The 13,117-nt window shown below is 32.3% G+C and overlaps 1 protein-coding gene across 1 annotated transcript in view; it reads right to left on the bottom strand.

Moving 5' to 3' along the window:
• LOC124365312 overlaps positions 1–13,117 on the bottom strand; it is a 93,945-nt gene that overhangs the window by 11,975 nt on the left and 68,853 nt on the right. Inside the window, exon 2 of the mRNA XM_046821283.1 lies at positions 11,715–11,802. Within this exon, the coding sequence (XP_046677239.1) occupies positions 11,715–11,802 (88 nt within the window). The remainder of the gene's footprint in view (positions 1–11,714; positions 11,803–13,117) is intronic.

Genomic DNA, 13,117 nt, shown 5'->3' on the forward strand with positions numbered 1-13,117 from the left:
TAACTTTTATTTAGAATATTTTTCGTGGCTAGCAGTTGATTTTAAGTGAGTTAGACAGAAAACGTATGACCTTGAAAATTTCGATTGATTATCATTTTTAACCATTTTAATACTCTCCTATTTTGACCTCCACCCACCACAAAACGAGCGCAGCTGACGTGTTAGGGAATTATTAAAAATATTATACAAAATTGGCTCTCGTTTTTTATTTGCTTTACTTGTATTTATTTAAACTTGATAAAAATGAACATAATCAATTAGAAAGGTGTTTCTGATGTTAGTCGGTTGGTTAACTAGTGGTGGATAATGTAAGAGTGAGCTTAAAGCCTTAAAGAGGAAAGGTAATGTTGTTGCTTTGACTCTTAAGCGCTCCTCTTGTCATATTCAGTTATAGCCGAGCCGTAGAGTTCACACACCCCCTCTCCTCAGACGACTTAAACATGCGCAAACTTGGAATAGGATAACGCAGTGTAATTTTGTTGAACAGCCTAATTATCCTAACTCCCCTTTAGTTACTCCGCGCTTTGACTTCACCTCCCGGCACGCCGTCTATTAGAGGCTCTTTGTAATTTTGATTAATGGGAAGGAAATCCAAAGTAATGAGTGCGTATGTGGGAAGTTGGAAATTAGTCAGAATGTTGCGTTCACTAAATGAAGGAGTTTTGGTATTCATACACAACAATTCAGATACAAACTGCGTGAAAGTTGGCACAAGAGAACAAATTAGTTATTTCTTTGTTTTAAGTTTGAAGTTTGTTCTTGAGGATGGGGGGATTGTGAAGAAAACAGCATTTTTTACGCACATTTGCCATCGTTCAGTGATACAAAGAATCAGTAACACTACGTTTCGAGATCTAAAATCTGATCTCTTCTTCATGTAAATAACTAACCTAACACATAATTACAAACTAGGTTAAAATAAACAAATCACACCAGAGCGTTGTGACACGCATAAGTGAGGAATCACAACCACATGTTATGTGTCAACTTCACTGACTCTAAAACATGCACTTAATAAAAAACCAAAAATACTACTAATTATTGAAACTGAACTACAGAGTACAGGTCACAATAAGGTCTGCATTCGTCGACCAACCACCTACGACTGACGAGTCGACCTGACGACTGACAGATCTCGAAACATAGTGTTACTGATTTTTTGTATCACTGAACGATGGCAAATATCTGAAAAACTCTGGTTTCTTTCACAAATTAATTATATCCCTATGAGGGTTTATATACCAAGATACGGTTTCGAATTTACAATAAAATGCCTGATTACCTCAAATGCACAAAATATTTTAAAAAATTGGCTTTTACAAGTTGAAGATGTACTAAGTTGTCATTGAGTCCTACACTGAATTTACTGTCTTTGGTTCAAGCAGAGTATTTCATATATTATTTAATTTTTCTTTATTAACGTGTTATTCACATTTTTAAGTTAATTTGTATTATTTGACTAACATTAAAATTTATCAATTAAGGGATAACACGTTTTGTTTAGCTAGGCTTTTGTTAAAATAGTGTATAAATCATCAACTTTGTATAATGTCTGCCATTTTGAGCGCTGATATTTTTTTAATCTTCATACACCGGAACTTTAAATCGGGCTTAGCCTTTGAGGCCCTAAAGTTTCTCATATAACTATAAAGATATGTGAATTATAGTGATAATCTTTTAGTTTTATTACATGTTGTTGTCTTCAATTTTAAAGAAATATTTAACTTAAATATTTATAAATAGACGATTTTGGACATTTAGTCTAGTCATCCCATGTGTGACATATTAAGACTCTTATCTTTGTAATGTGTTGGAGTGAGAAAATAAATTTTTTATTTCTTTCAAGTTCGGAACTAAAAGCTTTCAGATGTGTCTACACTCATGTAGACATAGGCCGTGACAAATCAGCATATATTTAATAACCCTTACCATGTGTATTTCGTGAAATCCCAAGCAGTAAAAATTATAAATTGAGTGGTACGCGTATGAGATGAATGTTGCTTTTGTCCTCCACCGTGAACTGTAGTGCGTGAAACCGACTACGTTAGCATGTGCACTGTATTGATTGTTCATCGATCCGAAACTGATTTTGCGCTATGGGATGTCATATTGCGCTGTACGCTTGCGCGTTTGGCGGCTTTTCAATGAGAGAAGAATGTCAGAGCAGTTCTTGAGATCTGCGCAGGCTCTGTTCCAATGTTGAGTTACGTGTTTTACTTTACATCTGATGATTGTGTTCAACTTGGGTTTAACTGACTTCAGTTGTGTATCTGTATAATATGATTTTTTTATTGATTTGGGGAATTTCATGATTTGTTTTCTTAAAAAATTAAATTATTTCTAAAAAAATAAAGTAAAAATAATTATTTTTTTACTTTTTTTTAACCAATAATAAATTTTGGAAATATTAATTCAAATATAAATATAAGAAAAGAAACATAAATTTGCGTAAGCTATTTGAATGCTAGGGAGAAATAAAGAGAGTCATCTCCACTACTCTGATGATTTTATGAATACATTATAAAAAGATACTTATAATTTTGGTCTTATAAAATTGAATTTATGAGGGTAAGAATAGGGATTGTTTTATTGTTTATGTTACACAATTCTAAACGAAATGGAACTGATGCATTGTAAATTATCATAACAACCACATACAGCAAAAGTTATAGTTTGTTAACTGTTTTATAAAGACTAATAACAATCAAACAGACTAACAGTCAAATTTAATATGTATACTTTCTTATCAACATAACATGTATTTTACATGAAATTTGATTTTTAATATTACAAATCTGTTCAGTTGGAACATTAAAATTAAAAGGATTTCAATATTTCCTATTTTTTCAATGACAAAAGCAATGTTGAATAGGTGTTCTTTTTAATTAGACAAAGCAAACCTGTAGATAAAAGCAATATTTTTAAATTAAAACTGGTATTGAGTCTAGAAATAATGAGTTCTAAGCGAACAAAGAGCTTTATCTTTTCCTTCAGGAAATAAAAATTAGTTATTAGTTTTAGTTATTAGAAAAAATAAATGGAATTTAGAATGTAATAAAGATTATGAAAATGAATCAAATATGTTATACAGTCAGAATAACTAGAAGTGACACACTAATCCAGTTTTTATTAGTAAAAAGTAAAATTTTTGCAAAATCAGGGAACAGTCCTCATCCATGGAAAGATTTATCTTTGCAGTCGGGAAAGCCAATTACTTTCTGTAGGTCCCAATTCCAAATTAGATTGAAAGATGTCAAGTTGGTCCGACAAAAACATTGGAGCTTAATTAATTAAAACTGGATCGGTTACAAGGCAGAGTCTTCATCCCACTCCACCCATCCTCAGATACCCGGCCTAGATTAGTATCTTCGTAATTAACTTTGTTATTTTGATTACACGCAATAGAAAACCATCAAATCTCTTCCTAGTTATTATCCAATCATTTTCATATTTGGAGCCGCGTTTCTCCTAATCTGTTATGTACAAATTACAGAAGAGGTATTTTACATAATAGATGGAAACGCTACGTTAATGGCTGCATTTAATATAAACTATACAAATTAAAGGTGTGTTCTGCAGAAAAGCTTGATTTTAGTGTATTATTAAATGATTATTTCTAGCAAAATTGTGAATTATTTGATCTAGTACAAGCACATAGGAGGCAAATCTTTTATTTTGTAATGCAACGTGTTTCTGTTTCTGTTCATCTGTTTCAGCACAACAGTGTAATGAAATGAAAATATGGACATACAAACCGTGTTTTTATAAACAAGGTAGAAGTACACCTAATGTTGCGTAACAGGCTTCTCTGGGGTTACATGATATATTTTAAGTCTATCGGTAATTTTTTTTAAGGAGAGGCCGATCCCCTTTTAAGCCTTATTCCGTCCGCCCTCATGGCCCACTGGCCTGTGGGAGGATCTTATTAAACAAAATAAAAAAAATTCTCAAAACTCGAGAATTTCATTCTTGAGATGTCCTGCGGATGGATAGGCAGACTTATAAAAAACAAGTATATAACTTTTCTGGCAAGCAAGGGGTAAATCATGTGCGTAATGAGTAATTGGCTTCAGTAACGCTCAGCCAAATTCCATGGTTAGATAAGCGTAGAACCCATTAGTTTCTATACAGAACTTAAAGTAAAAATGGCTGAGAAATCGTTTATTTCTCCCTTTTTAGCAAGCCCACATTTAGTACATTTTAATGTTAGTAAATTTTAAATTCTACTTAAATAAAATAAACATATAATTGTGTTTTAATATTGTAATGATTACATAGAACATTTGATTACTTTTTGACAGGCTCTCTTAATAAATAAAATGTGCTTCCAGCAATACATTTCTTATGGGATTTTCCAACTTAACAGGCCAGTGGAATGGAGCCCTGAGGTCGTAGATAAAGTCCTTCCTTAGTGAGCCTCTAGTGCACAAGATAAAGGTATTTACCAAATTTAATGTCTTTGTATTTCATGGTTTTCGCTGGGCTTGTTGTTTATGTATAAATAAGTCTCAAAGACCTAATTTGGTCAAAAGGAGTCAAATCCCATCTTTTTAAGTTAAATTTCTGTCTATTGTATTTCCAGTGCCAAAGTTGAATTTACTTTGTGCCCTGATATATACTAAGAAATATATACCCGCGAAAGCCAACTTTGATCAATAAGCAACTACTTCGGCTCTTTTAGTTTAATTTCTGTCTTAAGATTTTGCAAGCGACATAAAAAATGTATGTCGTTTTTAAACGATCCGATGAAAAAATGTATACTTAGGTACAACTGAAAAGTTACTGAGGTTAACAAGAGTCAGTTCCGGCAGATTAATTTTACTTCAGGTTCAATTTATTTTACTTATCAAGAAAAACACACACACACACACACACACACACAAACGCGCGCGCGCGGACTACCGTGTTGACTACCATTTAGCCAACATGTCGAAAAACCCCTTTGGCCATGGAGCCTCTGTATACTTTATTTCTGGATATTATTAATATCAGTTAGGTTGATCAACCACCTAACCTGTGCAGCCCATGTAGCTCTGGTAGCTTACTACTTCCAATTACTTAACTTAGATTTGAATACCTCGGAGGATCCTGGGTGTTATTTCCCTCAGAAGATGAAGTATGACATCTAAAACTATTTATAAACAGGCAATCACATTTACGTCAAATTCACTTCAATTGCACTTTTAAAAGAACCATCTTAAGAGTGGTCATCTCAATATTCTTTCACCTTTGTTGAGATAGAACCATATGTTGTGGCATCTCTAGGATTCCAATTATAGAACGCCACTTTAATTTGGCTTACAGTGTGAACATCTCTAAGTGGCTTGCAGTGTACTATACTCCACTACATGGATACTCCACTGTTGGATACTCCACTACATGGATACTCCACTGTTGGATACTTCACTACATGGATACTCCAAAGCTATTCACGCTAAAAACTGGGATAAACCCTTAAAGGTGTACAGTTTAACGATTCTAGTGAATAACTTTCATTGTTAACGTACATTACCGTAAAGACTTGTGATAACAATTTATTGTGTATAGTCTCTAACCAAAGAATTATTTTGCATCGCTGAGGAAGTATGAAACTAAGATTATAACAAAAAGATTATATTCTTATGCCCCACCCTAATATGTTTTATTACTGGAAGACAGTTTATGTTTTTTTTTTTAAATTTAACAATGCTATAAAGACTTTGTTTAAAATGTTTCGTGGAGTACATAATGACTTTTCTCATACCAGCATATATTGTGAGCATGCAATATTTCTTAACCATTGGGTACCAATAATTAAGCATACTTGGATATGTAGAAGTCACGAAGTAACCATAAGATCATGGGTAAATTAGGATTGCGCTGCACATATTTCGCCTCATTGTACAGAGTTGGATTGTTTAAACCTTAAAATATGTCATTGTGCATATTTTCACATATGAAGAATGTTCCTAAACATCTCTGATGTTAGTGATGTTTATTTGGAGAAACCCTTTTTCAGTCTATACAACAAATATGTCCTCTATATTAGGTTTTGAACCTTAGTTTAATTAATTATTACTAAGAAAAGTTTCATTAGGCAATTTAATCTGGAATAAAAATTCTTTGTTCCTTTGTAAGGATATCATCATATCAGGTGAATAGAATTTAATATTCCTTTATGTCAGTTATAGATATTAGAAAGGATCGAAATTACCCTCGGATGCAAACTTTTATACTCCAATAGGAATATTATGGGTATATATAATAACCTATACAGCCACATTAAACTTACCCGAGTTCTTTTATGGTTGTTGGGATAAATATTGTTTTTCGTAATCCAACAAATGTTTCTGCATTAAGTTCGAAAGCCAAAAATACATTACTATGGTATTGATAACACTTGGACCTGGAAGAGCCACTTTTATTTCAGATGTGTATATTTTCCATAAACCTAGTAGTCGAGTTCGAATACTCAATCAAACTATATCGATTTGTCAGGTAAAATAAGAAAACTATTTTGTATAACGTTTAATCTCGCGTTGCTTGTTTTACCTCCAGTCAATGCATTTTTAGTACAATCATTATTATTATAACTTTAATTTGAATAAAAATATATAACTTTGCAAAATTTTGTCTGATTAAAATTAGTTTATTTCAAAAATATCATCTCAGGTTTAAACTGATGGCAATAAATGTTCTATCTGCAATAACTAAAAACTGGAGGTTTTACAAAAAAGATATAGTAATCAAATTTGAGCTATGTTTAGGTAGACATTTTAATACCACGTTTGCTTTTTTTTATAAATGTTTACAACTGCTAATTTTGTTATTAAACAACTGCAATTAATTACTGGATGCTTTTTTTACCAAATCGTTCTTTTTACTGTGTTAAATTTGTTTAGGTATTGTAACTAAATACTATTTATTAAAATTCGTTAAATAATTCGTTAAAAAAATAAAATGTTAAATAATTGTATTATAAAAGTTTTCTTTTTTCAATGAGTTGGTTTAGTAAAATAAATTAATAATAATATAATAATTTCGTGTATGTGGTGTTCCATTACCTAAACTACCACAGACTACGCCATCACCATTACACCAAATGATTTTATTATGTTGTTCTTTTGTATATTTTGTTGGTTTAACTAGCTGTAAATTTGATTAGTGAAATATTACTATCTTATTTTATTCAGTAAACATTATTTGAATAGCGGTTTTTCAAACAGGTATTTAGATTTATAGAAAGATACTGATACTTTTATTCAATTTAAATATATTTATTATTATTATTGAGTATATTACAATTCTGAAAATCGAATTGTGTTTTGACCTATTCTGTGGTGTGTGATACAGTAGTTCAATGGACATTATGTAAACGATCACCTATGTTGGTGCAACTTTTGGTAAGGCCGAGCTAAATTCAAACATAAAAAGGACATTTGATCAAATCCAATCGTTTTTGAAATGTCTTGTTTGGATACTAAACAAAATTAACAAGAGGAATTTGAAAACGTTCATAAAGTATATTTATGCGTATTATCCTGCCTGACACTGATTAAAACTAATTATGAATTCTATTACAAACATTATACACATTCCCTAAATTATTCTTAGATCTTATATATAATGGCGCATCTTTTTTGAAGTTACAGCTCAGAATTAACGCAGATATATGTTAATCCTTCTAATGTCAATAAATAACCACAAGAATATTTAACCCTTTACTTAACCCTTATCCATTTAGACACATCGTAAGGTCGTGTCTAACCTAAGTTATGTACTGACCAAGTAAATAGTTGAACTAGCTAGCACAATAACTGGCTAGCAAAATTACTGGTTTAAGTATGTCATTCTTCAATTTAAGATAAAGCTCCTGCTGGAGGCCCCTTTGCTTGTAAAATTTCATGTCACAAGATTTTGTTTGGCATACAATATTTTTTTAAAGTCAAATTCCCTTAAAATATATTTTGAGTTACTCTGAGTATGTTCTATTTTTTATTTCCGTTATAATATAATTATAATTATAAATTCGGAGGGAGATTTTTCCGAAATGAATGCGTTTCTCGTAGAATGATAAAAAAATAACATCTGACCTTGTAGTAATACATTTGTAATGAAATGAGATGGTACATCTGCTTGATGTATTGTAGTATTACAATGATCTACTATGTTCCTTATATTGGTGGCCTACAGCCTACATCTATGTATCAAGAATTTAACAACAAAATAGTTTAATGTTCTTGTAATACAGCAATGAATTTTGGTTATATTACTGCTATGGGTAATTTTCTCAATTTTATTTCATTGCACATAATAACTGTCGGACAATTGTATTAATGTGGTTTCTGATAAGGGAAGACGATTTCACACTAAAAGTGTTTCTTAAAGCGAGGAAATTAGCGACAAAGGATTGTTCCGGTAACCTGAGACGTTGTAGCAGGAGGAAGGACAGGACATTTAATTAAGGAGAAGATCAGTCCTGACAAACGTCGCCAGCCTGTCTCTTATATTGGACAAAACATTCCTTACTGGGAGACAAGGGCTGGATGTTACTGGATTTTATCATCCTTTTTCTCACATGACAATCTTATATTTAATGTACTCTTCTATGAGTACTTCATTTATTTCAGTCTACTGCACAAAATGTTATGGAATACTCTGTAAATCTTCAGAATGTACTATTAAAATGTTGTCCTTAAAAATGTTGTCTTGTATAAAAAAAATGTTTTCTTAGAGTCCAGGTCCATTAAAGCTGCTACATGAATAAAATGTTTATTATTTACAAATTCCTGATTCGAACGTTATATAAGATAAGGTTTCAATTTGTCGTACATGAATTTTAGTTCTTACTAAAGGATGTTTTAAAGAAAATATTTATAAAATTACAGTTATTAAGGAGGAGTTACTCAGGAATACCAAAAGCGCAGTCCTGATTTTAGAATTGAGTTATACATAGCCTAAGTACTTTAAAATAAATGAATGTATGGATAATAATTTCCCCTTAAATCTTCTCTTCAGTTAAAAAAACCGGATGGTAGGTAGCTCTTTGAGTGCCCTATGTTAGTTGAATTTATCTACTCCATAACAAATTGATCTGAGCGTCCATGCTGTATATGTCCATAGGCGGGTTTAAGTTTTCAAGTACATTTTCAAAATGTTTCTAGTAATTACAAAATTGCAATTTAAATTTTTTTAGTGTTAAAAATAAATAGTTTCTCTTAAAATGACTAAACTGTTAACCATTACAATTAAAATATAGGATTTTTATGTCGGATTTACTTTAATAGGTAAAATTTCATTAATTCAATTGGATGTTTATATAAGAGCGGTTTTTTAACCTGCGATTTCGCAGCATGACGGCCAGACACGTGACAGGTCCGCGGTGTGCGCAGTAGTCGATCGCGCATCTTCCCCGCTACTAAATTTGTTCCTGCCGTTTTCAAGTAGCTAGTTAGCGTTGAGCTGCAGTCACATAAACATGTCCGCCACTGTTTATTCTTCCATAAAGTGTGAATTATGGGGTTGTATTCGTTTCCTGCAAGCATAAGAAAATAGTGCAGCAGAAGTCATTAGAGAATGTGTCGTATTTACGGAGAAAACATAATGCGTGATGGTATTGTATGTGGGTGGTGTGTAAAGCCAAAGATGTTGACCGATACCCCGAAATATCACCAAATGGCTTCATATTTGACATTTTTTGGAATTGATCCTCGGCCATCTTTTAAATTTTCATACTATCTACACACAAAACCATCACTCATAATGGTTTCTCCATAAACACGGCTCATTCTCCGATAGATTTCTGCTGCAATCCATGGCTTTCAGGAAACGAATAACCCTCTTTTTATATATTAATAACCTCTCCCCCACCTGACTAAGAGGATAGATTCCAATCCTCAAAACGTTGTTGTACATTTTGTAATAATGTCCGAAATTCTGGTATCCTTTCAAACCTTGCATCGCCAATAACACTTTGAATAAACGTGCTTGCAGTTTTTTGTTTGTTTCAGCACTATTTGAAAATTTACAAATTTTCATATAAGGGACAAATATAGCCCATATGAAGCTATGTATAAGCATAGAACTAGATGTAGTACTACATATAATCTTGATACTCACCAGTATTAAATGATTCTTGCCAAGAGTCATAATAGTCAAGTGCCAAACTGACCAAAGTAAAAACTCCTATTTCATTTACATATATTAATGCTGTAATCAGAGAAGGTTTGAAATGGAAGGTAAATGAATTGCCCAGTACTGGGTTATTTACTGCACACATGAGCAACACAAAATAATATGCATGGCTTAATAAATAGCTATTACTAAAGTAATACATGAATATCTACAAGATATTTAAGTAGATATAAAACCAAACGATTCTGTCCTGGGATGCCGTAACTGTTTGCTTTGTTATAGCCCATATAATCAGCTTCCATTAGTCTCCTTAATAATTGGTTAATGACTCATTAGTGACGAGAGGGGTGGCGGCGCGGAGCCTTATTACAGACAGGTAACCGCGTGGAATTAGCGAAAATGATACACTTTCTGCTAAACGGCACAAAGACGCCGTATGCTAATTTCATTATATAGAATGGTGTGGAGAAACTGGAATGTTTTTAATATCGGAGTGTTGTTGAGATGATCCAGCCGGCAGGTGCGCTGGAGTCCTGATGACACTGCCGGGAATAAATAACTTTCTTGGCGGTGAAGATGAGATAATACAATTTTATACCTCAAGTATTTTTCTTTTGCATATTTTGTTATTGTGTTTCGTAGTGGAATGTAAATCTGAATGTACACATCAGCATTGTAATTGAGGACCATTATCTATCCTTTTGAGTGTCGCATTCTTTTTATACCTTTCGAGTCACACGATTATGAAATTAACTTTCCTACTTGAAATGGAGGATACTTTATTTGAGTGACAATACACTATGTTGTCATGGATATTATGTGATTATTTATATTTCAACCATGTGTAATGAAAAATTAACCGCCTAACGAATTGATAATTCAGTGGCGTGTTTAGAAAACCATTTCGGATGTGGCCTTCCAACCTGGCCAACCTTCGAAACAGGCAAATCTTTCCCCGGTAAGTTTTTTGGCTTTAGAGGCCTCATAAATGTGACCTAGCTTTAAAAACAAAGTGGAATTTTGATGCTTTTCTTTTCAAATTTTGGTTGAGGAAAGGTTTTTAGACCTAAACCGTCCATTATATGTGCCCATATCATACTTTAAAGTATTTAAATATTACAATCATCCATAATTTAATAATTCATTAATAACATCATATAAACGTCATTATATTAGCTCAAATTAGGATATGGGTGCTATACTCTTTTTTACTCAATAAGGCCGTTGTTATTTATCTACATTCGTTGTATTTCTTGCCTATTTTTATTGTATAAGTCGGTATAGTCTAAGTTAATATGTATTAAATAAGATATATGTGATCTATAAATAACAAATACAATTTATAAATGTTATAAGTAATTTTTATAACATTCTAATAAAACATCCATATAGTAAAATTACGTAGTAAAATTAAGAGGTGAAGAGTAAGTCCCCTATTCCCTAAAGAGATATAATTGTCTCTTCACAGCTGTAGCCCAGGATAGAACAGTGTCCATGCATATTTATATCATAGTAGTGGCTAAAAACCAAGAAATTTGAAGAAAAGTGATACATTTTCGTTGTTTCCCAACCGTTAAACTGATACTGTAGGAGCCCTATACCGACGTAAATTGGCACCCTCTAGATATAATGCGGAGAGGGAATGCAGGATTGATGCCTTGGGCGTTGGGGGTGTAGTAGGTGCGAGTCCTGCACACCAGCAGAATGCGATGAAGTTTTATAATTAATATTTTTTATATAATGGAATAAGTTGTTTATTCTCGTGTTTGGTTATACGTGTCTTATGTGCGTTCATGCAGTGCCTAGCAATTTTAAGCTATCAACACATTGGCAGCCATTTAACATTTTAAAACTTAAACATCTCAAAAGAACTGAGTTTATAAAAAATTATGAAAAATAAACTGTTTTTATTAAATTTATTTCATAATAAAAAGACGTGATAAAATTGAAATTGGATGGATACTAGTTGGAAATAACTGACTTATTGTTTAGTCTAACCTTCTCCACTGGTCCACTGTATTTTGATTATTACTGTAATAGTTTGAACACTTAAGGGTTTGCTTAAATGAACACTCAGCAAATATTAAACTCTTTAAATATTTATTATCTTATAAAGAAATTAAAATATAATATCTACAATCTTAAAAGTATGCTGATTTTAAATAAACACTGTATACAAAACTGTTACTAATTTTTAATGTCTCATTGCCACTATTAAAATATTGTCTATCTATTTAAACACGAGTCAAACACTGACAATTATTATCATAATTATATCTGTTACGATCACGATGATTAACACTAATTCTGTCGCTTCAAAAGTTCATTTCTAAAACTCCACTGATTGTTGCGTCGCTGCAGCTCCTTATAAGAACATTAGAATTCAAGAACTTACAAGACAATTCATGAAGGGTCACAGTGCCCATCCACCGCTCATGTAAGGAGTGGCGGTAGAGCCAGATAAATAAAGTGACCCAACCCACGAAGCTATATTTTTCCAACAACGCTATTCATCTATTATACCTTTTGGATTTGTCGGAGATCACGAATGTCCAGTAATATTCCCTTGTATCAGAGGTTAACCTATTTATCTGGAACATTTTCCCACATTCTAATAACAGAACCATTCAATATTATATCGTAGATCTGCAGAAGAATTCGAGATATTTCAGTATTTGTAAAAACTTGTTCAATACTTGAACTGTTTCCAGAAGAACTGCTTTTCTTAAAGTGCATTTATTTTAATAATTTATCAGGAGATTAAAATATCTTCCGTTGACGGAGTGTTTAATATAACATCTACGTAAAAGGATGTGCCCGTGACGTCCACGTTAATAAGCAGGAAATTACGTGCGCAGCCGTGGATAACTACACTTTAATTATTTCTGATAGCCAAACCTTTCAGAACATCGTAGTTTTAAGCAGTTTAAAATTAAAATAAAATAAAATTGGGACTTTTAATTGTATTATCGTTGCAGAATTGGAAACTAAATTCATTACATGT

Source organism: Homalodisca vitripennis, chromosome 6, assembly GCF_021130785.1.
Source record: "Homalodisca vitripennis isolate AUS2020 chromosome 6, UT_GWSS_2.1, whole genome shotgun sequence".
In the NCBI taxonomy this organism is placed as follows: domain Eukaryota; kingdom Metazoa; phylum Arthropoda; class Insecta; order Hemiptera; family Cicadellidae; genus Homalodisca; species Homalodisca vitripennis.